The sequence below is a fragment of the Dama dama genome, chromosome 23 (assembly GCF_033118175.1).
Source record: "Dama dama isolate Ldn47 chromosome 23, ASM3311817v1, whole genome shotgun sequence".
In the NCBI taxonomy this organism is placed as follows: Eukaryota; Metazoa; Chordata; class Mammalia; order Artiodactyla; family Cervidae; genus Dama; species Dama dama.
In genome coordinates, this window is record NC_083703.1 from 38,818,507 (window position 1) to 38,846,016 (window position 27,510).

Genomic DNA, 27,510 nt, shown 5'->3' on the forward strand with positions numbered 1-27,510 from the left:
AGCTTAGTGAAAGCTTTTTTGCTTACTGACCTTTTAAACTTGGTCAGAAAAAGGACAATGGCTCATATATTCTAAGTACTGTCTTTAGAGCCCCTTGTGTCTGTGTAGGGGTGGGCAGACACCCTTGTGAGAGTTTCTGTTTGTGTGGTCAGCGAGGAGCCCTTCAAGCTTGGTGTCCAGGGATTGGGGTTGTACCTGAGAACCCTGACCCTGTGAGCCGGGAGGGATGGAGGGTAGCATCCACCTGAGCGGTTTGATCAGTCGGCACGACGATGAAGCCACGAGAACATCAACGTCGGAGGGGCTGGAGGAGGGGGAGGTGGAGGGGGAGACCCTGCTGATCGTGGAGTCGGAGGACCAGGCATCCGTGGACTTGTCTCACGACCAGAGCGGGGACTCCCTCAACAGTGATGAAGGGGACGTGTCGTGGATGGAGGAGCAGCTGTCCTACTTCTGCGACAAGTGCCAGAAGTGGATCCCGGCCAGTAAGGAGCTTCTCCTTTCCTTTGCTCTGTCAGTTCCTATGGGAAGATGTGTTTTCCTAACCTGTGAAAGAAGCAGGAATGTGAAGTAGATCTAAATAAAAAGATAACTCTTACATTTATTACTAGGTTAGTTGCTTAACTGAAGGTTTATATAAAACATACACACATTTGTCCTAATAAATATGACTGCTAACCTCTATCACGTTGTTAAATTAACGTTCTTGATTGCCACCCAATAAAAATTAGAAATTCTGTTTAAAGAATCAGCTGCATTTTTCTATCAGGGTCACATTACTGTGGATTTGCAGACAAATTCTAGGCCCAGCATAGAGCTGAAGTTCAGACTTATAACTCGGGTAATATTTAACTTACATGGAAAACAGCTGCGATAGTTTGCTGATATAAGGAATTAGCAGATTAGAAATGTGTTGCGCCTGTTTCTAGTGTTTTCTACTTGCTGGCCTCCTTGATCTGCTGGCAGTAGACACACACACACAGACACACACACACAGACACACACACACACACACTTGCTGGCCTCCTTGATCTGCTGGCAGTAGATACACACACACACACACACACACACACACACACACACACACACACACACACACACACCAGGAGGTCCTTTGCACACACACACACACACACACACACACACACACACACACACACACACACACACACACACACACACACACACACACACACACACACACCAGGAGGTCCTTTGCCAGGCATCAGGGCTGTTACCAAAGCAGGGCTTTTCCATTAGATGGAGACTGTAAAGACACATGTATTAGAGGAGTACTCTCTGTGTAATGGAACCTGTAACCAGGTCAGAGAAATTTAAATATGTGAGAAATTTAGATATGTGTGTGTATGTTTATTTTTTGCTGTGAACTGGGTTATTTTCTGGTATGTGGAGATGTTTTTAAGATGGATTCAGCTATTCAGATTCCTAATTACTATTTAATAAAGTGACACCATTTTCACAGAAAGCAAACCTAAAATTTACTACCTATAAGCTAGTTTTGGGGGCTTCCCAGGTGGCTCAGGAGTAAAGAATCCACCTGCCAGTGCAGGAGACATGGGTTCAATCCCTAGGTCAAGTAGATCCCCTGGAGTAGGAAATGGCAGCCCATTCTAGTTATCTTGCCTGGAAAATACCATGGACAGAGGAGCCTGATGGGCTACAGTCCGTGAAGTCACAAAGAGTCGGACACGACTGAGTACATACGAGCGCGCGTGAGCACACACACACACACGCACGCTTGCACGCACTAGCTAGTTTTTGCTCTTGAGCTGTCTCTGCTTATAGACCCAGGGTTCTGGATGGCTGGGTGCCCTGGGTGGCTCTCCCCTGTCCTCACAGCCTACACTGTAAACTGCCCTTCCTGCTGGGCACCTGCAAATGCTCCAGCCTCTCCTTCATGTTCCTCCTCTCCCCACAGATAATCCCTGCAGAGCTCTGTAGCCAGGGTGAGCTTTTCATTCTCCACAAGCGGGTCTTCTCCCTGGGACTTTGCACATATAAATTTCCTTTGTGGAACATGTGTCTTTGCAACCTCTATCCTCTTCACACCCCCAGCACCTTTTTTCACCTGCCAATTCTAACCATCCTTCAGTCCCCAGTGCCCCTACTTTTTCCAGCTTTCCTGTCTTCCTAATGTAGGTTGGCATTTCTTTTAAGTGCCCTCATGTTGCCCTACTGAGCCCATCACATTCCACTCCAGGGGTCTTCATGTCTCCCAGAGCTTCAGCATCCCCTGGGGAACTTCAGAAAATGCACTGCATCTAGAGGTTGATTAACTGTGTGGGACAAGTCCAGGCATGTTAAAACAAACAGCTTCTTGGGTGGTTCTGATACACAGGATGGAGAGCTGCTGTGATGCTATGTTACCTGCTTGCACCCCTGTGCCCCTCGCAGCAGCTGTAAGCCTCTGAGGGCGCTCAGCACGTCTGCCCTGGGCATCCTGTTCCCAGTTCCTAGCCCAGTGGCACAGTGGGAGCTCAGATATTTCTTGCAGGATATGTGAGGAGACCTCCTGTAGGAGTCAGGAATGTTAACAGTTGGAACAGCCAATGAGGACAACCCTACCTGTCTTCCCAGTGTCTTTCTTCTGAAAGTCAGGGAACCACGGATCTATCTTACTGGGCATGCACTTGATGTTAGAAGAATAACCTGCTGACTTGGGTTGGCTGAAAGAAAAATGGAAGACAGCCTGGGAAACTTGGGAAATGGTTGGTAAACTGATTAAACCTTTGGTTACCTCTGTTCTAGTGATGTACCTTTTTGTTTTCCTCCTAGGTCAGCTGAGGGAACAGCTCAGTTACCTTAAGGGCGATAATTTTTTTAGGTTTACCTGTTCCGATTGCTCAGAAGATGGCAAGGAGCAGTATGAGAGGCTGAAGCTGACATGGCAGCAAGTGAGTAAAAGCTCTTTTCCCTAGAGTTTGTGAGGTTGGTCTCCCCCAGATTTATTGGAGTTAGTGTCTAGAGAATGAGGACCTTATATATGAGCTTTTGAGTTGTTTTGAGGGTCACTTTATTTCACAATGAAAATCATACTGAATATGTGGAGAAAAGAGTTCTTAGTAAAATTACTCACTGCTGACTTAGCACACTGGGTTTGAGATTGTTGAAACTCTCACCCACACCATTTATATATTAATACCAAATTCTGATTTTAATTGAAGAGGTTCACATTTTTCTGGCAGCTGTTCTTAGAAAAATAAAACCATTCTAAAAAATGTGAAGATGGTGAATCACTACACTGTACACCTGAAAACAACACGATATTGTAAAGCAACTGTGCTTCAATTAAAAAAAAGTTGGCCAACCTAACCCTGCCCAGCTACAGCCTGAATAGTATCTTTTAACTGATCTCCAGGTTGCGTTAATTTTGGGGGGGTTGTTTTTATATTAATATGTTTATAGCAAGACACCAATGGTATATGCAGCCTTTTAAGTTCTAAAAAGAATGAGTTAGACATCACTTACTCATGGCTCAGCTGATAAAGAATCCGCCCGCAATGCGGGAGATCTGGATTTGATCCCTGGGTTGGGAAGATCCCCTGGAGGAGTGAAAGGCTACCTACTCCAGTATTCTGGCCTGGAGAATTCCATGGACGGTATAGTCTATGGGATTGCAAAGAGTCAGACAGGACAGAGTGACTTCCACTTTCACTCAGTTGTTACATTTATTCTTTTAACAAATACTGAGTGCGTACAATGCACCAGGCACTGTTCTAGGCCTGGAGAGCAGAGTTTAGTCAAGACCAGCTAATTCTCATCCAGCTCTTTCTTTTCTGTGGTGAATGAGACAGCCAAGAAGACCCCAGCCCCAGGCAGCTGACTTTCTGGACATTTGTTTTAGATGATAAGCAGACAAATACATAGGTTAATTATCCCTAGCACTTTTTACTATGAGGGGAAATAAACGGGATAATGAGAAGGTGATTTTATGTTATACCCTCTAAGTCACTTACGGTGGCCTTAAAGATTGTAGTTGTGTTTGTAGCTTGGGGCTGTCATCTTAATTATCATTGCTTTTATTAGGACATCTAATGAAATCTGTCAGTGGTGGTTTTAGGGAGGCTTTTTCGACTTGCCCGACAATATGTGAGTAGAAAATGAAGCTTGTACTGAGGATGTTTACAGTCTAATGAATATTCTAACTGGGATTTTTTTTTTTCAAAGCATACATGGACTACTTTGTCTTGGCAAGATCAGATTAATATTAGCATTATTCTGATGTGTGCACACATAGGCAGATTTGGAATTATGGAAGGATTCTCATCTTAGATTCTCTGTCCGCTTTTCAGTTTCATTGGCCCAAACTTAATCATTATTTTTATAAGGATGAAAACATGGTTTTGAATAGCATGTATAGCTTCTTGTCCATATATGACTATAAAACTTTCTTTAGATGAGAAGAGAAATGTCTGAAAGGACAGTCACTGAAAATGTTAAAAAGGATTATTTCTTCATGGTGGATTTAAAATTATTTTTATCTCTTTGTTCTTTTTTATGCAGTGTGTTATTTATATTTCTGGAACGTACTTTCCCATTTGGGGCTGTGAATGCAATACCTGTGAAATACACGGTTGGGCCTGATGTGGTGGAGCTGGGGGTGTCGTGCTTTCTGAGGATAAGCGGGGCAGCCAGGCCTGTCAGGTCTCTGCCCCTTGTCCATGCCAGTTTCATCTCAGGAGGAGTTGGCCATGGCTGAGAAAGGCTAAACCCAGAGTAGATGGTCCTTCACTTTGTCTTCAGCTCTGAAATTCTGATAGTCTCTTATTTCTGCCTCTGAAGGGCTTAGAAAGTATATGTGCAGGGGTGATGCTCAGAATATTTAGTAAAGGTCAGCATTATTCATCAGCAACGCCAGCTGGAGCAGGCCCTGGGGCCTCCTGATGCCTGTGGTTAACACGGTATTTAGTGCTGCCTTTGAGTGATGGAGAGGGTGGGGATGGGGGTGCTTAGGACAGTCCTTACCCGTCACCAGCTCAGCCACACAGCAGCCTCATTGTGGTGACATGTGAGGAGCAAGTGCACATGATTACAAGGCTCAGTGATGCTCATCTGTGGAAGGCAAACAGGAAGTAGAATTCTGTACTGAAGACGCTGCAGGGTATTATCCTTCCCCTCCCCTGATGCCCACTCAGACAGCAAACGTTCCTCCTGTTGGTGTTTTTTTCTCCCAACCTGTGCACTCATGTTCTAGGTGGTCGTGCTGGCGATGTACAACTTGTCCCTGGAAGGCAGCGGGAGGCAGGGCTATTTCCGGTGGAAGGAAGATATCTGCGCCTTTATCGAGAAACACTGGACTTTTCTACTAGGAAATAGGTAATGTGACTTTTAAAAGTCTTATCCTTGAATGAAGATGTAAAGAACAAAATACATGCAACTTAAGACAGTTTAATGCAAGCCTTTAGAGCTTTAGCGTATACACTTGCGGCAGTTCCTAAGAATTTTTCAATCCAGAGATGATTTCACTTTAAGTTAACAATCTCAGCAGAGGTGGGTATAATTACCAGCATAGATATAAGTGTAGGTTTCCATACTTCTTACCCTACATCCGGGGGAAACTGCTGGTTTCTACTGAGCAGAAAGATGTTTGAACAGATTCTTAGACTGTTGAAAAACAGAGTTTGATTAAATGAGGCTGTTTAATAGCTGGGTAGGTGACTAATTTGAGGACAGAGGACTATTATATCCTTTTAGAATCAGTGCCTTATAGGAGGTCAGAAGAAGAGTAATAATGTCTGTTATTGACTGGACTCATTGAAGTTGCTCTTGGTTAATTACTAGTGTTTGTCTTTATTACCTCTGGAAGGTAGAAACCATTGTGTCCTTTTTGGCATTCATAACACTTTGCCAGGTCTGGGAAGATTCACATGCATGTGGTTTATTCATTTGTTACTCTTTTTTTTTAAATTGTACTTATTTATTTATTATTTTTGGCTATGCTGGGTCTTTGTTGCTTCATAGACTTTCTCTAGTGAGAAGGTCCCCTTGCAGTGAGCAGGGGCTATTCTCTAGTTTCAATGCCTGGGCTTCTCATTGTGGTGGCTTCTCTTGCTGCAAAGCACAGGCTCTAGGGCACACAGGCTTCAGTAGTTGTGGTTCCTGGATTCTAGAGCATAGGCTCAGTAGTCCTGGCACATGAGTTTAGTTGCTTTGTTAGGGGGAACCTTCCTGGACCAGAGATGGAACCCGTACCTCCTGCATTGGCAGTTGGATTCCTCATCACTGAGCTATCAGGGAAGCTCCATATTGCTATTTTTAAAATGGATAAGTGATAAGGACCTACTGCTGTATAGCACAGGAAACTGCTCGATATTCTATAACAACCTAGTTGGGAAAATAATTTGAAAAAGAATAGATACATGTATATGCATAACTGAATCACTTACTGTATACCTGAAATTTATACAACATTGTTAATCAACTGTACTCAGATATAAAATAAAAAGTTAAAAAAATAGATTCAGACACTTTGGAAATCTGACTTAATATGAAGTATATTGCATTCCCTGCAAGATGGTACCTATATGTTCTAAGCAATATGTTTTGGATGCTCAGTTGCTCAGTCATGTCTGACTCTCTGTGACCCGATGGACTGTAGCCAGCCAGGCTCTGTCCATGGAATTTTCCAGGGGAGAATACTGGAGTGGATTTCCATTTCTTATTCCACATTCGTTACTTTTTCATCATGATGCTTTGAGTTTGCTTCTCCTCTGTGACCCGCTCCTTGGGTCATCAGATATAGGGATGCTGGGCCACAGACATCCAGACCAGACATTGAAGCTGAAGGTACATGTGCATCAAGCAAGATTTTCATTGCTATCGGGTTTAGCAAGTTGGCAGTTGCATTGGCGGATTGTTTGAGACTGTGATTGTTAGCTGCCTTCTGAAGTCCTGGGTGAGATGCATGAAACCTGCAGAATTGGACCTATATGGACACGATAAAAGGTGGGCACGGGGAGTTTGTGCCTGTCCTCGCCTGTGTCCTCAGGTGCTGAGAAGTCATAGCTATGCCATAGTTGCTGCAGAATCGGGGAGGGGTGACCGTCTGCAGGCTGCCATGAGGAGAAATAGATTCGGTGCCTTTTTACAAAAGGAGCTATTTTTGTTCTGGAGATATTTAGTGGCATAAGAAAAGAATTGACAGTTTAACTGGTTTTTTCTTAAGGAAAGGAAATCTGTTGTCTTAGTTTAATGATTTAGGTCTATTTATGGAACTTAATACACCCCATTTATAAGAGGCAAGGAAGGGGAAAAAACTGATAAAATTAGATCTTGGCAGGTTTTCATGGTCAGTGCTGTTCTACTTGGTGGATTATCCTCTGGAAGAAGCTGAACCATAAATTACAGTCCATTTGGTCAGTTTTAGCTCTGATTACGGTAGTGTCTAATGACCTCACACCCTTCAGCCCCATGACAGACACCCACACACACCTTCCGGGAGCAGCTTGGCACAGTGTGGGGTCTGGGTAGACACATAGGACCGTGTCCTCCAATCATATTTGTGCTCTGATCTCCGCTGCTGCTTCTGATCACAGAAGTGCTGACAAAGGGATAGGCAGCCTTTGTCATTGCACCTCCCCACACTGTTGCAGGCCCTGCCCCTCTGGCTGGATTGACTTTAAAGGAACTTAAGGGCTGGCACCTTCTTCCCCACCTTCACTTTCCTCTTTGTCCCTCTTTTGGAGCCAGACATTGAAGACTGCAGATGTTCGAAAGCAACCGCCTATACAGGGGCGATTAGTCTCCATGCATGCCCGGGGGAAGTCACAGGCTTAGACGTGAGCCAAGAGGACCTTGAGTTTTTGGTCCAGCTGATCCCTGGCACAGAGACAGCCTGCAGCCATCATGTCCAGTGAACCCTGGGGAAAGAGGAAAGACTGACATCCAAATGTCCCATGTTTGTTTTCAACAGACAAACCCCAAGGAATACAGAGAACCAGAAAGTATGACCCATTTGAAGGGAGAAAATAAACTAACCTGAAACTGTCCCTGAAGAAGGACCTAATAATGGATTTACTAGTCAAAGACTTTAGAACAGCTTAGAGATGCCCAGAGAGCTAAAGGAAGAGGTGGGAAACATCAGGCAGCAAGGTATGAATGAAACAGAAATATCATCAAAGAGATAGAAGACCTAAGTAAATAAAAAAGAAGTTCTGGAGCTGAGAAGTACAATAACTGAAATGGGAAATTCACTAGAGGGATTTGTAGCCAAATAGGACAATGGGAAGAAAAGTGAACAGAGCTCCAGAGACCTGTTGGAGTGGGTTCCCCTGGTCAGACCTCTGGGCTGAGGGGCCAGGGGTCTGGAAGATTCAAAACCAGGTGAGATGGTGGCAGAAGAGAGGTACTCTGGGGCCAGAGGCTGGGGGTCATTCTCCCATCTCAGGGCTTAGGCCCTTTACAGTCTTTTTGTTTTTTGTGAGGTTCTGGTTTGTATTTGTCTAGTATATCTCTGTTCTTAAGGATACCTTTCTCCTTTGCTTTTTCAGCAGTATTTTCCATCTGTTAGACTGGCCTTTGTATGAAAGACGATTCTCCAGGATTTCTGGTCATGGGTTTATGTTTTCGAGGTGGAGATAGAACACTTTCCTTAAATAATAGACCAGTTTTTTACAGGAACCTGAATAGTTGACATTTTGTGTGCTGTGCATGCTCAGTCATGTCCGATTCTATGTGACCCCACAGACTGTAGCCCACCAGGATTTCCCAGCAAGAATGCTGGGGTGGGTTGCCATTTCCTACTCCAGGGGGTGTTCCTGACCCAGGGATCCAGTCTGTGTCTGCTGCATTGGCAGGCAGATTCTTCTCCCATGCATGCATGCATGCTAAGTTGCCTCAGTCGTGTCTGACTCTCTGCGACGCCATGGACAGCAGCCCACCAGGTTCCTCTGTCCACGGAATGCTCCAGGCAAGAATACTGGAGTGGGTTGCCATTTCCCCCTGGTGGCTCAGAGGTTAAAGTGTCTGCCTGCAATGTGGGAGACCTGGGTTCAATTCCTGGGTCCAATCCCTGGGTCGGGAAGATCCCCTGGAGAAGGAAATAGCAACCCATTCCAATATTCTTGCCTGGAGAATCCCATGGACGGAGGAGCCTGGTGGGCTACAGTCCACGGGGTTGCAAAGAGTTGGACACGACTGAGCGACTTCACTTTCACTTTTCGCTTTCTCCCCATACATAAAAGCAGCTCAACTTAAATAAAATTAGCCTGTTGTTGTTGTCTAGTCGTTAAGTTGTGTGAGGCTCCATGGACTGTAGCCTGCCAGGATTTCCCAGGCAAGAATGCTGGAGTGGGTTGCCATTCCCTGCTCTAGGGGATCTTCCCAACTGGAACTCTGTAATCATGTGGATTCTGATAAGAAGTGTTTTATGAGCTCTGTTTTATGGCATTAATCCCCTCATCAGCCTTGCAAGTTTTATGATCCTGATTTTAAAGATGAGGAACCTGAGGCAGCTATTAATAGAAGGGGTGGTGGAGACGGGATTTGAAGCCATACAGCCCCCTGTGCCTCTCCCTTACCTGAGGAGCTCTGTTCCTTCGAAGAGGCAGGCTCCATAGCCCATCCCAGACCTGGAGGCAGAGACTCTGTAGTAAGGAGAGAGCTGTAAAACCAGTAATTTTTAAATCCCTGGGCTGTCAGGAAGAAGACCTCCACCTGGTGGAGCACGGTCGCCGGCTGCCTCAGCGTGGGGAGCCCCATGTACTTCCGCTCGGGAGCTCAGGAGTTCGGAGAACCAGGATGGTGGAAGCTCGTCCACAACAGGCCCCCGACCCTGAAACCCGAGGGAGAGAAGCTGTCCGCCTCCGCTCTGAAAGTGAAAGGTACTGTCGTAAGCCCGGAAATGCCAGTGTAGATGACCCACTTGTACCAGGCACGGCACCGTGGCCTCCCTGGAGCTGCTCTGATCCCCAGTTTTCTTGTAACACAGGTTTTTATGCCATAAATACTGTACAAAAATATTTTGTAACTTCCTAATAAGGAATCCCCTAAACAGGAGCCTGGTGCGGTATAGGCCGTGGAGTCGCAAAAGAGTCAGACATGACTTAGCAACTTTATAAATTTGCTTTGGTGTCTGAAAGGTTGTCTGTTTTCAGTCAGATTTTTATGTTTTTAACCTTTTTAGTATGTAAAATGTTAAATATATGGATGTGAAGAGAGTCATGTAGTGAATCCCTTCATACCTTTGTCTTCACTTTAGCTGTTAATCCTGGAAATCTACTTTTGTCTCATTTATCTGGGCCCTTGGGTGCTTCCTCCCAGCCCCCGACCCATCCACACCCTTGGATTATTTAGAAGGAACTTCCAGGTATCAGCAGTTCCTTCTTAAATATTTCATTATTAGCCATAAGGATTCTTTCCTGTAGCCTCACCATAATGGCATTTTCTCAGTTATAAAAAACTAATAGTAGCTCCTTACTATCACATATTGATCTTAGTGATCAATGAACTATGAATGATCAATGTGATCAATGAATCTATGAACTTAGATTTTTTTTAATCTAAAATTGTTTTAATAATGAACTTCTAACTTTTTAACAATATAACTGGGAATAAATCACATAGTATTGAAGCTATAAAGTCTGAAAGTCCCTCTCCCACCTCCCACAGCTTAACTTCAGCAGAGCCACTGTTGTCTCTTGTGAGTGCTTTTAGAAGTCTTCTTTGTATATTTAAGCATTTTCTTTAAAAAAACAAACAAACTGGTTCATACTGTATTACCTCTTCTCCATTTTTTCCACACTTACCAGTATATCTTGGCCATCTTTCCATAGCAGTACATGTAGGTCTATCCTGTTTCTTTTATTTCATTGCATTTCACTGAGTAGCTGCGTGATAACTTAACTAAACCGTTACCTTGTTGATGCACATTTTGGTTATTTCTATCGTTTTTGTTATTTAAACAATACTGTAATTATATACATTTGCCAATATTTTGTGATAAATTGCTAGAAATAGGTTGTTGTATCAAAAAGCATATATTTATTCAAAATTTTAGTCATATTACCAAATTACCCTCCAAAAAGATATGATAAACTTTTGCTCTACCAAAAGACATGAAAATACCCGTTTCCCCTTGTGCTGTCTGAGATTATCAAACTTTTAGTGTTAGTCACTCAGTCGTGTCCAACTCTTTGTGACCCCATGGACTGTAGCCTGCCAGGCTCCTCTGTCCATGGAATTCTCCAGGCAAGAATACTGGAGTGAGTTGCCATTCCCTTCTCCAGGGGATCTTCCCGACACAGGGATTGAACCCAGGGCTCTTGCATTGCAGATTCTTTATCATCCCTGAGCCACCCCAGTTTCTAAACTTTTAACTTTTACCAGTTCCAGTAAGTGAAAGACCGTGTGGAAGTGTTTGTATTTGCATTATAATTCCTTTTTCCTGGTTAAGAGAAATTTTAATCTTAGTTCAGGGCACTCATTGAACATTTCTCTTTCTATAGTAGTAGTAGATTCACAATAAGCTATTAAAAGTAGCTAACGCTGAATTGGTATTTAAAAATTTAGATCTTTTGTTCTTCACCAGCAGCCTCCAAACCAACTTTAGATCCCATCATCACTGTCGAGGGACTTAGAAAGCGAGCGAGTCGGAATCCTGTGGAATCTGCCATGGAACTGAAAGAGAAAAGGTCTCGGACTCAGGAAGCCAAGGACATCAGGAGAGCCCAGAAGGAGGCAGCTGGCTTTGCTGACCGGAGCAGCTCTTCCACGCCTGTAAAGTTCATCAGCCGAGGCCGCAGGCCGGATGTGATTCTGGAGAAGGGAGAAGTCATCGACTTTTCGTCCCTGAGCTCCTCGGACCGCACCCCGCTCACGAGCCCATCACCCTCGCCATCCCTGGACTTCTCTGCCCCAGGGACCCCGGCCTCTCACTCAGCCACGCCCAGCCTGCTTTCGGAAGCCGACCTCATTCCAGACGTGATGCCACCACAGGCCTTGTTTCACGGTGAGCCATTGTGCTGGGGCCTCAGGGCCTGTGTGGCCCTGGGCGGGAGTGGGTGTGCTCTCCCTGGGGGGCGGTGGGGCCACATTTCCTTACCTGCTTTCTGCTCCTCACAGATGACGATGAGATGGAAGGGGACGGTGTCATAGACCCTGGGATGGAGTATGTCCCGCCCCCTGTCAGCGCGGCTGCCTCAGGGACAGGGCTCGGGGGCAGAAAGAAGGTCAGGGCCCCTGAGCAGATCAAGCAGGAGGTGGAGAGTGAGGAAGAGAAGCCCGACAGGATGGACATCGACAGTGAGGACACAGACTCCAACACGTCTTTGCAGACAAGGGCGCGAGAGAAGAGGAAACCTGTGCTGGAGAAGGACCGGAAGCCCAAGGGGCCCAAGTTCACCCCCGTGAGCATCTATGAGGAGAAGCTGCTCCTCAGGCGGCTGGAGGCCTGTCCTGGGGCCGTGGCCATGACCCCCGAGGCCCGGCGGCTGAAGCGGAAGCTGATCGTCCGGCAGGCAAAGAGGGACCGGGGGCTGCCGCTCTTTGACCTGGACCAGGTCGTGAACGCTGCACTCCTGTTAGTGGACGGAATTTACGGGGCCAAAGACGGAGGAGTTTCCAGGCTTCCAGCTGGACAGGCCACATACAGGACGACCTGTCAGGACTTTAGAATCCTTGACCGGTACCAGGTGGGTGTTGTCTCGCTGTCCAACTCCTGGGACTGCGGCTCCCTGGTGCATTCAGGAGAGTGGAAGAACAGTGAGGGAAGAAGTGCAAAGACGGCTGGGCAGTGTTTAATTGTCCAACGTGAACATTCCTGAATACATCTGAGTTTGGGTTTCTGTTTTCCTTCTGGGTATTCCAGACAGAACCTAGACATTCTCTTCATGTCTCTTAAGTCTCCGAGGGCGGCTGCTCGTGGTCTGGGTTGTAGCTTTGATTGGCAGGTTTGTTGAGGATGTACAGTGTGCCAGTGTACCGGACACTGAGCTGAGCAGGAGTGAAGGCGTGGTTTTGTCAGTGTAGTTAGGAGACACCCTGTAGGAAGAGCAGCAGGTCAGCATGGTGTCCACGTGGCCGGAGGACACTGGTGTGTGAGCGCTCCAGGGACAGGTGATTCCACCACAAGTGCCGGACTCCGCCTTCCCACGGCAGGAGCCAGCCAGCCTCTCTCCCTGTGTCTTGCTGGCATTGCTGCTGACCATTCCTTAACTAGTTTTGCTATTCTGATGGCTATAAAATGAAGTCTTGTGTTTTTTTTGTTTGTTTTTTGGATGCATTTCTTTGATTACGAGAGAAGTTAGAACATTCTCCTGTTTCCTGGTTGGTTGTGCATTGTGTGTCTGGACTGTTTGGACTCTTTCCTGTCTTCTTCTGTGGTGGTCTGGCCTTTTACCTGTCTTCTCTGGACACTGGTGGGGTGTGGACTTCGCTGCTGGTATTCTGGTTACCCAGCACTGCACTGCATGTGGGGCTGTTCTTCCCAGTGCTAGGCCTTTGCCTATGGGCCTTTCTATTTGAAATGCTCTTTGTTGAGTTCTGGAATTTCCTGGCATCTATTTCTGTTTGTTTGGAGCACTCCTGTTATTTGGCTATTGAACCCTCTTGACCAGAGGTTTGCAAGCCTTTTCTGTGAAGGGTCAGAGAGTAAGTAGCTGTAGCTTCGCTAGCCAGCTCTGCTGTGTAGTATGAGGGCAGCATACATGACATGTGATGAAAGGGCGTCACTGTGTGCCAAAACAGTATGGACGAAAACAGGCTGGATTCGGTCTCTGGGTTCTGTGGTTTCCAAAGACCTTCACTCCAGCTCGATCCCTGTAATTCTTTTCCCTGTTTCTCCTTCCGGGAAGCCGTAACCTGCCTGCCTGCATCTTTGGAACCTTGTCGGGAGAGCCAGGGGCTGACCATACAGTTGTTAAACTTTCCCTGGGCCTCCCTGTTTTCTGGACAGAACTTCCACCCTTGGTTGCATCAGAATCTCTCATTGGAGCCTCCAGAGAGTCTGGTCTGCCCTGAAGGGAGAGGTTGTTTCTGTATGTGGATGGCAGAAGTGTCATTGGAGCTTTAATACCTCTTGACCCAAGAGACCCTCAGTCCATGGCCCCCTGCCCGCCCTCAGCTTCAGTTGGACCTGATGTCCCTGTTGCCTTGCTGACCTGAGGCACTGGGTCTGGCCTGTCCTCACGGCCACCTTAGGTTTGGGCTCTCCTGGTCTTAGTCAATTGCCACTTATTCATATGCTTTTGTTGCTGTCATCTGCTCACCTGTTCTTTGTTCCTTTTAATCCCTATACTTAACTGTTGAAATTATGAAAGGCATCATACCCATACAAGAACACATATGGGTATAGTTTAGAGGTTAATTAGATCAATAACTATGAATCTAGCTCCTGGGTTAAGAAAAAGGGCATTAAAACCACCTTAATTCTGCAGACTGCCTGCTCCCCCAGAGGAAGTGAGTCTCACTTTTAGTGTTAACCATTCCCTCTGCCTTTTTAAATTCTTTATCCATAAACAGTGTAGGAAGCATGGATGGAGCCATGTGAGGACATTGCTGCTGTTAGATGAAGGCTTCTGGAAGAAGACAGGCTTAATGGGTTTTGCGGGTCACTGATGCAGACTGAATTGTGTACCCAAAAGTGTGTATTGTCCTGACTCCTGGTGCCTGTGCATGTGACCTCACGTGGAAATAGGGCCTTTGCAGATATAAGTAGTTAAGCTGAGGTTGCATGGGGCAAAGTGGGCCCTTAGCCCAGCATGACTGGTGTCCTTCCAAGAACAGGAGAGACACACAGGAGAGACGCCCTGTGGCGGCCCAGGCAGCAGTTCGAGCAGTGTGTCTGCAGAGCTGAGGGGCACAGGCCTTGCAGCCACATCAGAAGCCGAGAGAAGGGCCTGGCATAGGTTGTCCCTTGGAGCCTCAGAGAGCACAGCCCTGCTGAGGGGTCTTACTGCTCTGCACACAGCTTTAACCTGCACCTTAGTTCTCTGCCTGCCTTATTCCTGGTTCCAGACGAAACTTGTGCTGCCACTTGCATTGTAAGAGGATTCTGCAGTACAGGTTGGGCTGGTTCTCACTTCACCCAAAGCCAGCTCCAGATTCTGGCTTGAAATCTCTTAATTTGTATCTGTTTGCTCCCCAATTATTGTGGTTTCTTTTGATCTTTTTGTTCTTGTGTGTTTGTCTTTTATTTATGTATTTTTAAAGTCTATTTCTATAGCTGTGGTGGAGTTTTGGGAAGAAGTAAAATTAAATGTTTGTGTATCATCCCCCATCCTAACCTGGAATATTAGTATCACTTTAATACGGTTACATAGGGGAGCAGCCGTAAATGTGTTTGTTCAGTCCACTTGCCTTCTCATCCTGTGATCAGTATATTCATAGCTGTAACTGTCCCTGTGATATTTTAGCCATTAGTCATGACTTTTGAAATGATGTGACTTTTTTTATAGTTCAGTATTTAGTGTTTTGCAATTTTTGTTAGCCTTTCCTCTTTAACCCGAGAGTTATTTAGTGCTAAATAACTTAGTTTTCAGATACGTGAGAATTTTTATACTAACTTTTAGTAATTGATTTAATTTCTGATCAGATTATATTGTAGTCGGAGAAAATAGTCTATGTGACGTTGATTCTTTTCTATAGAGAAAATCGTATGTTCCATTTTTATTCTTTTTATAGGTCCTAACTTAAGACGTGTATTTCTTTTTCTGTATTTTTTTTTTAGTATTACCATGTGATCCTCGCCCTGCAAACAAAAAGCTACCTCTGCCTGCTCTCATTTTTTTTTTTTTCCATTGTGTTGCTTATTTAGTTGACAGTAAACCTCACTAAACTTAAACTGTTCATTTAGCCTCACTTCCCATCATTTCTTCCAGGTTAATTTCTTGCTGAAGCATTTTTTGTAACAGTTCTTAAAATGTGGTCTTTTTGAGGTTCAGAACATCCTCACTCTCGCATTTCAATGATAGTATAGCTGGATATAAAATTGTCTTTTTTTTTTTTTCCTTTTGACATTTAGCATCACCATTTAGCATCATCATCTCACTATCAGCTTGTTCCTGGAGCTGCATTGTCATTCTTAATGCTTGCTTCTTTATAGGTGGTCTTCTCTTATTCTCCTATGCCCTGATAGCTTTCAGAGTTTTCTCTTTGTTTTTGATATTTATTTGTATTCACACACTGTAAGTGCTTTTGCTCACATTTATCTTGCCTGGCACTTCTGCCCTTTTGTTACAGGTGACTGATAGGCTTCTTAGCATTTATCCTCCTCATTCTGTGAGCCCCTTGGATCTGTGGTTTTGGTTTGGTGTCTGATTAACTTGGGGACATTCTCAGCTGTTACCATTTCAGGTATTTCTTGTGTCCTATGTGCTCCTCCTGCTATTCCCATTATGCATATATTACACTTTTAGTAGTTACGCCACAGTTTTTAGATATTCTGTTCCTTTTTGGGGGTGAGGGGGGGGAGGTTGGCCTTTTTTTTCCTCTCTGCTTTTCAGTTTTGGCAGTGAGTCTCAGCAGTGGGCTTAAAGTATTCAGAAAACCATGTTGAAAACAGATGTGCTGTCATCCAGGCTCTGTTGTTCCATTTACAGAGCACAGGCTGTGTAGACGGAGCATAAATCAGATGGTGAGTGAGCACTGGCTTCAGCTTACCACCACCAGCTGCAGTAGCCCCTCCTCATAAGAGAGTCAGCCTAAGAGAAAAAAAAAAAAAAGAGTCAGCCTGTCCTTTGAAGCTTTGAAGCCTGAAGCCAGGCACTGACTTCTCCTCTCTAGGTATTAAAGCCCTGGATGGCAGCTTCTTCCAGTGGATGGCTGTTCTATCTATACTGACAATCTGTTGTTTAGTGCAGCCACCTTCTGTCACTTAATCTCACCTAAGTATTCTGTGTGACTTGCCACAGCTTCTGCATCAGCGCTTGCACTTCTGTCGTGGAAACAGATGTCTTCTTGCCTTAAACCTCATGAACCTTAAACCTCCAGAAGCCTCAGACTTTTTTTCTGCAGCTTCCTCACCTCTCAGCCTTCATGGAATTGAAAGGAGTTAGGGCCTGGCTGTGGATTAGACAGTGACTTCAGACAGAGGATATCTCTGACACCAGGAGCAGGGAGATGACAGTACTCAACCAGCAGGGACGTTTCCTCCAAGTGAGTGCCATGGGGAGCGGGGGTGGGGGGTGGACTGCACCTTTTGTGGGAGTGATGCTCGAACCATGTCCTGATCCGCAGGAGGAGCCCATCCAGGAAGGTTCAGGGCAGGAAGGCCCCGAGGCAGGATTTCATTTGGCACGTGGGGTGGGAATGTCTTAATGGTGGTGGACCGTGGACCTGGTCGATGGGGTTGTGGATCCTGCAGGGCGTGGGACAGGAGTCTGCGTCGTATTCTGAATGCACAGCTGGAAGCCACTTAGGAGTTTCAGACCAGGAAGGTGACTTTTATTCGTTTTTAAAAGTAGGCTCTGGCCTTATGTGGAGATGGATGGGGTGGCGTGAGTGTGGTAGGGAGGAGCCTGGTAGGGGGCAGGGGTAGTTCATGGACCAGGCAGAAGCTAAGGATAGTTAAACTGGTGTGGAAGCTGGGGAGACAGACAGGGTGAGGACTGTGCATATCTGGGGGTCTCACAGACCTCACCTCCACATGCTGACTTGATGCTGTTCATAGGCTTGGTGGCTGGTGTTACCTGTTCTCACGTTGCACATCACCCCAAAACTTAGTAGCTTAAAACAATAACTAATTCTTCTGAGTCTGTGGGTTGACTGGGTTCAGTTGGGTATTTCTTCTGCTTCATGAGCTGAAGGAAGGGGTATCTTGTGGCTCCACTTAGCTGGAGCTTGGTCCGCTAGAGCCTGTTTACATGTGGCCACCAGCCCTTCAGTGTCCCACCTGGGCACCGCAGCAGCTGGACTCAAGGAGGAAGGAATCAGAAGCCACCAGCTCCCTTACAGCCTGGGCTCAGAGGTCCCAGAATGTTATTACTTCTGCCATGTTCTGACCAGTCAGGCTTACCTCAGGCCTGCCAGGTTCCAGAGGAGGGGACATTGACTTCGCCTTTTGATACAGGAGATGAGTATGCCTTCAGGCTCAGGAGGAAACATGGGCTATACTTGGAAACTGTGTACCCCAAGTTTGAATTTCACTTGAAAACTCAAAGTCCTGGCAGAATTTCAGAGTTGGTTGGCCTCTGAAAGTTTTGGTGTCCAGTTTGGGAAAGTAATCAAAACAAAATTATTAAGGAGGGAATTCATGCTCTTCTCCCAACAAAGTTATTTTCTAGGCCAAGAGCAAGCTGATTCTACAAAAACAACTCAGGTTTCTAAACTTCATCCAACCCCTGGCAGACCGCTTTGTAAATGCACTTTTTAATCTTCTGTCTGAGCTCTTTGCTGTGAAACCTAATTGTCCGTGTTCTGTTACGACGTGACTGAGGGCCCTTAAGCAGCCCTATGTGGAGAGCAGGCGTCTGCAGGCCTGTGGGGAGCAGGGACCATGTCCCCTGGATCCTATGGTCAGTCCTCTCCACTCGCACTGTGTTGTAGGGATAATAATCTATGTCAGTCCTACTTTTGTGAGATTTACTCAGTAGAGACATACTGTAATAAATCCATATACACATGCAGCAGTGATTTCTGCCGTGGTAACAGAGATCCTTCATGAGACAGGAGCCTCTGTGTGTGTGTGTGTGTGACCCACTTGATTCTTGGGCTGACTGATATTTGATGAATGGATTCAAGGTGCCTTATAGACAACATGAAACTTGGAGAAGCTATATGTAACTTAATATTTTTAATTATTTTGCCTTTAAACTATTAAACTGGAATTAGGTTTTCATATCCAGTTTTATGCAAAGGTACCTATGAAGTTTTTATGAACCTTAAATTTTCCAGTTAAGTCCTATGGAAAGACCTACTTTCTGACACATAAAAATGTCCTAAGTACTACTCATCTGTAGAAATGAAACCAGCCCTTTGAGTAATTTTATTTTGGTATAACTGGCCTGTCTTTCTCATAGACTGCCTTGCCATCCAGGAAAGGATTCCGGCACCAGAGCACAAAGTTTCTGTACCGTTTGGTGGGATCAGAAGATATGGCTGTGGACCAGAGCATCGTCAGCCCGTACACGTCTCGGATCCTGAAACCCTACATCAGGTACACAGAGGAGAAATGTGACACTGGGTGTGGCACGAGCAGTGATGCTTGTGGGTTCTGAGCCAGCCCCATCCCCCCCAGATCTGTGAACTGGCATCGGCAAGGACCAGGCCTCTGCTCTGTGTCTAGTCTCCTTCTGAAACAATATACAGCTTGTTTCAACTGTACATTATTGCAGAAAAGTTGGTCCCTTTGAAAGAAATATACAAGGCAAGGATAAGTCAACTCTGTGAGATTTCATTCTGATTATCATACTCATTGTTTTATGTTAAATTTCAAATTGTACATAGTTGTCTGCAAAAGGAAACAGTGGGACAGTGGGACCTTTCCGTGGACTGATGATGAATTTCACATGTAGGCAGCACCTGGACAGCGAGCTGGCCAGAGAGTTCCCACCCCCACCCGCACTGGGCTGTGCATGACTGACAGTTATCTCTGCCACCTGTCACGTGTCCTCCTGGCCCAGCCCCCTATCGTCCCCCCGGGCAGACCCATGCGTCAGCATACGAGCCTGCTCCTTGCCCCGGGGCCCCCAGCTGTCCAGGCGTGGTTGGGCCTTCCTCCCCAGGCTCTGTCCTGGGTCAGAGGGTGGAATTAGGAAGCCATTTCTGTTTCCGCAGTCCATACTAAGGCTCACCGGCACTAGTGGACTTCCTGGCAGGTTCCAACAGGTCTGGTCTGACGAATGTTAGTAGAGATCATTTTAAGTGTCATACCAGAAGAATGCTGTAGCTCTTAAGTTGGCTGACTTAGAAAGTAGTGAGAATTAATTTAAAATTTTGAGCAGATCAAGGAGCTTTGTGAATCAGATGACTGGGAGTAATGGGTATTTTCCTTGTCTTCCATGTTTCTTTTCTGGATTCTGGAGGCGTGATTACGAAACAAAGCCACCCAAACTGCAGCTGCTCTCCCAGATCCGCTCCCACCGACACAGTGGGGACCCGCACTGGACGCCGGAGCCAGATGCCCCTCTCGATTACTGCTATGTCCGGCCAAATCACATCCCAACCATAAACTCCATGTGTCAGGAGTTCTTCTGGCCTGGTATGTTCTCCCTATCCAAGCTCAGCAGATCCACCTTCCGTATTGTTCACTTCAGCAGTTTTTAAAACTAGTGTGTGTCATGTGACCCCAAAACCTTTACTCATATGGTTTCACTCAGTTTGTCTCTGCTTATATAGACAGTTTAAAATATGAACATCTCTTTCTTTCCTAAGATCGGGAAGAAGCAAGCAGTTAAAGCAATAAACAGTGCTGTTTGTTTCTCTTCCCTGTTTGTCTCTGGTTTCAGAAGAAACGGTTTACCCTGTTTTCTCCCGCATGTGTCAAGATCCCAGGTTATACCCATTAGCACCACGGGCTGGTGGCTTGGGTGTGTCTGGACACTTTTGATGTTTGCTTAATAATTTCTGTGCTTTGTTTACTTAACTGGTCCCTAGTGTTAGTACAGCCAAAAGTTGTTTTTAAAAAGCCAAAAACCCCAATCACAGACTTTGAAAATAATAGACCCAGTGAGATTTGTCATTTTATCAGCCTTACCATATTATATATAGTCTCTGAATTCACTGATTAAAGGAACACTCCCTCATTGCTAAATATAAGTATGTTCTTTGTGGCTGTGCTTTGAAATGTAAAGGAAACAATACGTCTTCTAGGGGATAAAATTTTGTTAGGATGTCAGTGCATTTGGTGGGGGGTGGGATGGGGCTGAAAGGAACATTCTGGGAGTGTCTGCTTCTTCCTGCCCCTGTGCGAGGTGGCTTCCAAACAATAAGCATGGAATTATATGATATTTAACTCCTTTATTGTAAAAAGTGGCATTTGTACCAAAGAGCTTGTCAGTGGTCTGTATATGAGGTAAAGACCACAACGATTTGGGCGGTCTTGGATCTTCCCTTCAGGTCTGGGTATCTCTCATCTCACCTGAGGCAGATTCCCAGGTCAGGGTGTTGGGGTAAGTGCCAGCTGGCGCACATGGCCCAGAGGCCAAGCGCAAAGCCAGGTGTGTCCAGTTCCAGCCTGCGTGCTCTCTCCTACCCACCCTGTCCTGCTTCCCTTCTTTTAACATATGTACACAGACCACACAGTGCTAATTTTGGTATTTATGTGTGGCATCTGCAGTGGTGTCTCTGTCTGCAGCCTGGGTCTTTTTAGCAGGCAGGTGCAGCTGAAGCACAGACTGAACAGCCTGCCGCTCACTCATCCCAGAGCCTGCGCTGACTCTGATCGCCTCTCTCTGTAGGCGTCGACCTGTCCGAGTGCCTGCAGTACCCTGACTTCAGCGTCGTCGTCCTCTATAAGAAAGTCATCATAGCCTTCGGCTTCATGGTCCCCGACGTGAAGTACAACGAAGCTTATATTTCGTTTCTGTTTGTCCATCCTGACTGGAGAAGAGCGGGGATCGCGACTTTCATGATTTATCATCTGATTCAGGTATGTTGTCTCTGCTTACTGTCTGCCCACCTGCCTTGAGCTGCCCTGAAAGGCTTGGAGTGGGGACAGGGCCAGAGCCAGGCAATACCAGGTGAAGGGGAGCCGGCTCTGTTGTCTACAAGGTTATTTACGCCCAGACAGAAGCCTCACCCCCAAAGAGGTCACTCCTTAAACCCAAGTTTCAAAGAAATCAGTTTGTGGACATGTGTAATAAATAAAATGAGACAAGTACAGAGGTGAGAGCCTGCAACACTCAGACTATCTTTTTTTTAAATTAGTTTTTATTTGGCTACACCAGTTGTTACTTGCAGCACGTGGGATCTTTGATCTTCATTGCAGCAAACTTTTAGTTGCAGCACATGGGAATCAAATTCCTGGTCATTCCCTGACCAGGAATCGAACCCGGGCCCCCTGCATTGGTTGCATGCAGTCTTAGCCACTGGACCACCCGGGAAGTCCCGGACCATCCATCTTGTAACTGCTTCTGGTCTTGGGAGTCACCACTGTGGTGACTCTGAGAAGTGGGGGTGAACCTGTAATTTTTAGTTCTTAGGTATTGTTAAACATTTTAACAAAACCATTTATCAGTGACTTCCCTGGTAGTCTAGTGATTAAGATTGCACTCCCAATGCAGGGGGTGCAGGTTCCATCCCTGGTGGGAGAACTAGATCCCGTATGCCACCTAGCATGACCAAAACAAAAAAAAAAAACTCATGCTATCAGTAGTAGGTACATTCTGTTATTGTTGCTTGTTTTTAGTTTTACTGTCACTGTGTAAGCTGCTGTGAACCATCTAAGTAATCCATCCTTTGATGTATCTGTATCACCTTTGAGGAAGATAGACCATATGTATATATATATATATATATACATATATATATATATACACTAACACCAGAAACACAGGCAAGGTTTTTTTTTACCCCAGAGTTCATCTGGTGACTTACTTAGAAGCCATTCAGTATGGAGCATTGTGTGTCATGTGGGCAAGATTCTTTTTAAATAGGAGATGGTGATTGAATGTTTTTTTCCCAGTTTTTAATGAAACTTGCTCAATAACTCCCACATGTTGGTGTCTGTCCACCTTTGATGAGTCTTCTTAGTATAGGAAGCCTGGAGGACCCTGGGGTTGTAAAACCTCCAGCATTCATGAAGTCCACAATCTTAGCATCTCCTCACTAAAGAGCCAATTCTGAGTTTATGAAACTTCCGGTGCTATCTTCTGTGTGGCTAATTAGAGTCTGAGAATCTGCCTAGCTGCAGTAGAACAGACACCCCTCTTCTTCCCCACGGGATAAGGCTGGTGCTGCATGAAGAAACCTCAGTTCTGAGAAGTCTGGGAGTGCTGAGGGGGTCTTTGGGATTCAGAATGTCCCTAGGGGGTACCCAGCTTGTATAATTAAACAGGAGTCTTGAGGTTTCATACCCGGTCACATAACTTGACATCTTTCCTAGTAGGTCCAGGCAGGGAGCATTTATGACTGTCTTGCAGGATGACATCTAGTTTTTAAAAACAGAACGTCTGGTCTCGTCCCTTGTTTCTTCAAGATTGTCATAGTGTCTGGTATTGTTACGCTGGATATACTTAAATGTAACTGAATTATAAAACAGTTGGCAATGGAATATCCCCGGTGGCTGTTTGCTCCAGAGAGAAAAAACTGGAGGTTTTACAACCCCAGGGTCCTTAAAGCTTCCTAAACTAAGAGGCCTCATCAAAGGTGGACAGACACCAACATGTGGGAATTACTGAGCAAGTTTCATTAAAAACTGGAAAAAAACATTCAATCAGCTTACCGTCCACCTCCTCAGTCTGGAACGTTTCAGCGAGGGTTTTGGCCACGGCCGAGCGGGCCTGGGTCCCCGCACTGGCGCTGGCTGGTGGTTGCGCGCCCCAGCCTCAGGCCAGACTCCTCCAACCTCCGTACCTGACTGCCTGCACGTCAGGGACTCTCTCCATCCACTCCTTTTCCCCGAGGCCCTCTCATTCTCACTGTGTGCTTCTCCATTCTTGCAGACGTGCATGGGCAAGGACGTGACCCTGCATGTCTCCGCCAGCAACCCTGCCATGCTGCTCTACCAGAAGTTCGGGTTCAAGACGGAAGAGTACGTCTTAGACTTTTATGACAAGTATTACCCCCTGGACAGCACGGAGTGTAAGCACGCGTTCTTTCTGCGTCTACGACGCTGACGTGAGCGCGGCTCCTCATAGCGCACACGCTTGAAGGAGAGGGCTGACGTGAGTGCGGCTCCTCACGGGGTGCATGTACTTGGAGGAGAGGGCTGACTGGGCTGACGTGAGTACTGCTCCTCACGGCTCACGCGCTTGGAGGAGAGGGCTGACGTGAGCGCGGCTCTTCACGGTACAGGCGCTTGGAGGAAAGGGCCAACAGGAGGCCCGGCGGCAGGTGCTCACCCACTGCAGGTTCTGAGCTCCGCGGAGCTGAGGGGCTTGGGTGGCGGCGTAAGTGGTGAGCACCTTTTCAACACAGTCACTGGACAGGCTTTCGCCCGCACCTTGGACTCCCAAGGTCTGCCAAGACTGACAGGTGTGCAGATCTTCAGCCGACAGCCCATTGAGCCAGAAAGGCCTGAGCTGATGTTCCTGAGGAGAGAAGTTCTATCCCATTTAAAGTGAGCAGGGTGATTGTGGTCCAGGGTCCCTGCTGTGTCCGCGAGGCCCTGTGCTGTCCTGGTGACGACCACACGCTGGCCCAGCCGGTCCCAACCTGGCTGTGCTGTCCCCAGAGCAGGGCACGCGCTGACTTTGGTCACAGTGTCGGTGTGTGACTTCGCCTCACCTTTCTCCTGTGAGCATGTCCGGCTGAGGCCCCGGCCTGGGAGGTGGGAGCTGTTCCCTTGTCCTGTGAAGTGAGGTCAGTTTGGGGCTGGAGGAGCTGGGCAGCCTGCTGTTTGATTGTGCCCCCGACAGAGGTGTGCGGTGGTGGGAGGGGTCAGCCGTGGACAGACACACTTCGCATCTGCCAGCCGAGGCTGTTGGTGGGCTTGTGGGGAGTGGAAGTGGACCATCAGTCGGGTGCTTTTGGATTTAGTAGAAATGCTTCCCATAGTATCAAATGTTCTCAAATAAAATATTTTCTTGTGACAACCTATGGCCAGTCTAACCAGTTTGCTTTCCAACTCTCTTAAGAGCTAGTTCTTATTTTGGGGGGTGGTGGGACACAAATCCCTTTGAGAATGCAAAGAAAGCTCTGCACGTGTAAAATTTTGCATCTGTGATCCTTGTACACCAGGACCTCTGTTCTCGAATCTGTGCTTAGAGGGAACTGGAATCCCTTCATTCAAGGGAAATGTGTGTGTCTTCCCCAAGTGGAAATCTGAGGCTGTCCTGTTGCTTGTTTCTGATAAGTGGGATGGGCTCAGGGCTCCCAGGGAGCCAGTCCCTTTCCCCTCCCCCCACGAGACACAGGCTGGACACATGGGGTCACTCAGGTACCAGGTTTCCCAGGGCAACAATGATCAGCCTTCAAGAAGGGGGTCTTCTGGAAGGAGGTTCAAGAGGGAGGGGACATATGTATACCTGTGGCTGATTCATGTTGAGGTTTGACAGAAAACAACAAAATTCTGTAGAGCAATTACCCTTCAATTAAAAAAATAAAAAAGGGGTCTTCTGGGCTGTTTTCACCCTCTTCCCTTTCAGAGAGTCAGCACCAGCATTTCCCCAGCCTGGTCTTCCAGGGACCCCCAGCAGACTGGGAGGGGCCAGCTGTCATCTGCTGTACACTTGGCCTTAAGGTTTAGGTTTTTAACATTACAGGTGTGTCATATCCTGCTCTCTGAGTGTATCTGTTTTAACGCTTAAGTGACCCCCTCAGTCAGTCTCTCCCATTAGGAATCTTGCATAAATGTATTATCTTTATCCATCAGAGGGCAGACAGAATGAAAACCACAATCACAGAAAACTAATCAAACTGATCACATGGACTGCAGCCTTGTCTAACTCAATGAAATTATGAGCCATGCTGTGTAGGGTCACCCAAGACAGACAGGTCATGATGTAGAATTCTGACAAAACATAGTCCACTGGAAAAGGGAATGGCAAACCACTTCAATATTCTTGCCTTGAGAACTCCATGAACAGCATGAAAAGGCACAAAGATAGAACACTGAAAGATGAACTCCCCAAGTTGGTAGGTGCCCAGTATGCTACTGGAGTTCGGTGGAGAACTAACTCCAGAAAGGATGAAAAGACAGAGCCAAAGCAAAAATAACACCCAGTTGTGGATGTGACTGGTGATGGAAGTAAAGTCTGATGCTGTAAAGAGCAATATTGCATAGGAACCTGGAATGTTAGGTCCTTGAATCAAGGTAAATTAGTAGTGGTCAAGCAGAAGATGGCAAGACTGAACATCAATATTTTAGGAATCAGTGAACTAAAATGGACTGGAATGGGCGAATTTAACTCAGATGACCATTATATATACCACTGTGGGAGGAGAAGGGCACAACTGAGGATTAGATGGTTGGATGACATCACTGACTCTATGGACATGAGTTTGAGGAAGCTCCGGGAGTTGGTGGTGGACAGGAAGCCTGGCATGCTGCAGCCCATGGGGTCACAAAGAGTTGAACACGACTGAACTGAACTGAACTAATGGGTTTTTCCAACCCAGCTCTTCAACCCGGCTCTTCAAGGGAGAGCCGACAGCTGTACATACAAGCCCTGGGTGTGTGTGTGTCCCCACGGGTGGACCTGTTGTCTCATTCCTCTGCAATGAAATGTCAGGGATTCCAGACAGACTGATCTGCGCTCTGAGTGACACCTGCTAATTCGTGTCATCTTGAGTTTTGAGTTGAGGATAAGTGGTGGCTGAAAAGCAAATATACTGCTTGTATCTTTGTGTATGTGTGTGTGTCTGTGTGCACATGCATGCTCAGTCGTGTCTGACTCTTTGCGATCCCATGGACTGTAGCCCACCAGGTTCCTCTCTCCATGAAATTTTCTAGGCAAGACTACTGGAGTGGGTAGCCATTCCCTTCTCCAAGGGATCTTTCCAGCCCAGGGATCACTCATATGTTTACATTTCACCAAAATGTCAAGCCTTGGTCAGGAACCGGCACATTCTCACTCGGCCCCCTTTCCTTCAGCTCAAGCAAATCATGCTTCCCATCCTCGGTTCAGTTAGAGCGGGGGAGATAAATTGTGCTCACGCCAGTTGGTCTTACAGTAGTGTCAAATCACATGCAAAGGACATGAAGAATTATACGAGTGTAATCGGTGGATTAGGTCAAAGATTGTATTCATACTGTTAAATTCATACTGTTCTCTCATTTCTCTCATGATTTCTTCTTTGACTCCTGGATTATTTAGAAGCAAGTTTTTTAGTTTCCATATCTTGGGGGAATGTTTTCATCTGTCTTTCTGTTACTGATTTCTAGTTTAATTCTCATGATCAGAGAACATACTTTGTATCAGTGTTTAATTCCTTAAGCCAAAGGCTGTGCTGTGGTGATGTAATAGAACCTCTTTGTTCTTAGGAAATACATTCTGGAGTCTAGGGGTGAATGACCATGATGTATGTAACTAACCCTCACATGGATCAGCAAAAAAAAAAAATGTGTATGTGTGTGTGTGTGTGTAGAAATTGCAAGTAAGTGAAGGGTGGGCAGGAAACATGTATAAATCATAAAGCTAAAGGATAAAATGTTAACAGCAGATGAATCTTGACAATAGATATGTAAGGGTTCTTTGTACCACTTTTAATTTTGGCAACTTTTCTGTAAATTTGAAATCTCCAAATAAAAAAAAATGAAGAGAAAGGAAAAGCTAATAATCTCTCCCTACTCCTTCAGTTGTGTATCCTTCCATACCCCTTCCACCCCTGCACAAACATATGTGAATGTTTATACACTTAGATGGGCTTTTATCCTTTTATTAAAATGGGATTATTCTCAGTGCATTAAACACTGTGCAACTTGATTTTCTCTCTTAACAAGACATTGTAAAA

At 46.0% G+C, this 27,510-nt stretch overlaps 1 protein-coding gene across 2 annotated transcripts; it reads left to right on the top strand.

Moving 5' to 3' along the window:
* The first annotated feature begins 209 nt into the window (after window positions 1–209).
* KAT14 (lysine acetyltransferase 14) lies at window positions 210–24,654 on the top strand. 2 transcript variants are annotated; one of them, XM_061126413.1, is made up of 10 exons: window positions 210–485; window positions 2,797–2,915; window positions 5,216–5,337; window positions 9,661–9,842; window positions 11,549–11,968; window positions 12,082–12,650; window positions 18,975–19,111; window positions 19,980–20,155; window positions 21,354–21,544; window positions 23,559–24,654. In XM_061126413.1, the coding sequence occupies exons 1-10, from the start codon at window positions 227–229 to the stop codon at window positions 23,730–23,732; spliced, it is 2,349 nt and encodes a 782-aa protein (XP_060982396.1). In that variant the 5' UTR covers window positions 210–226; the 3' UTR covers window positions 23,733–24,654. The 2 variants fall into 2 exon arrangements, with proteins under 2 accessions (XP_060982396.1, XP_060982397.1); XM_061126414.1 differs by having other exon boundaries at window positions 11,552–11,968.
* Window positions 24,655–27,510: the final 2,856 nt, after the last annotated feature.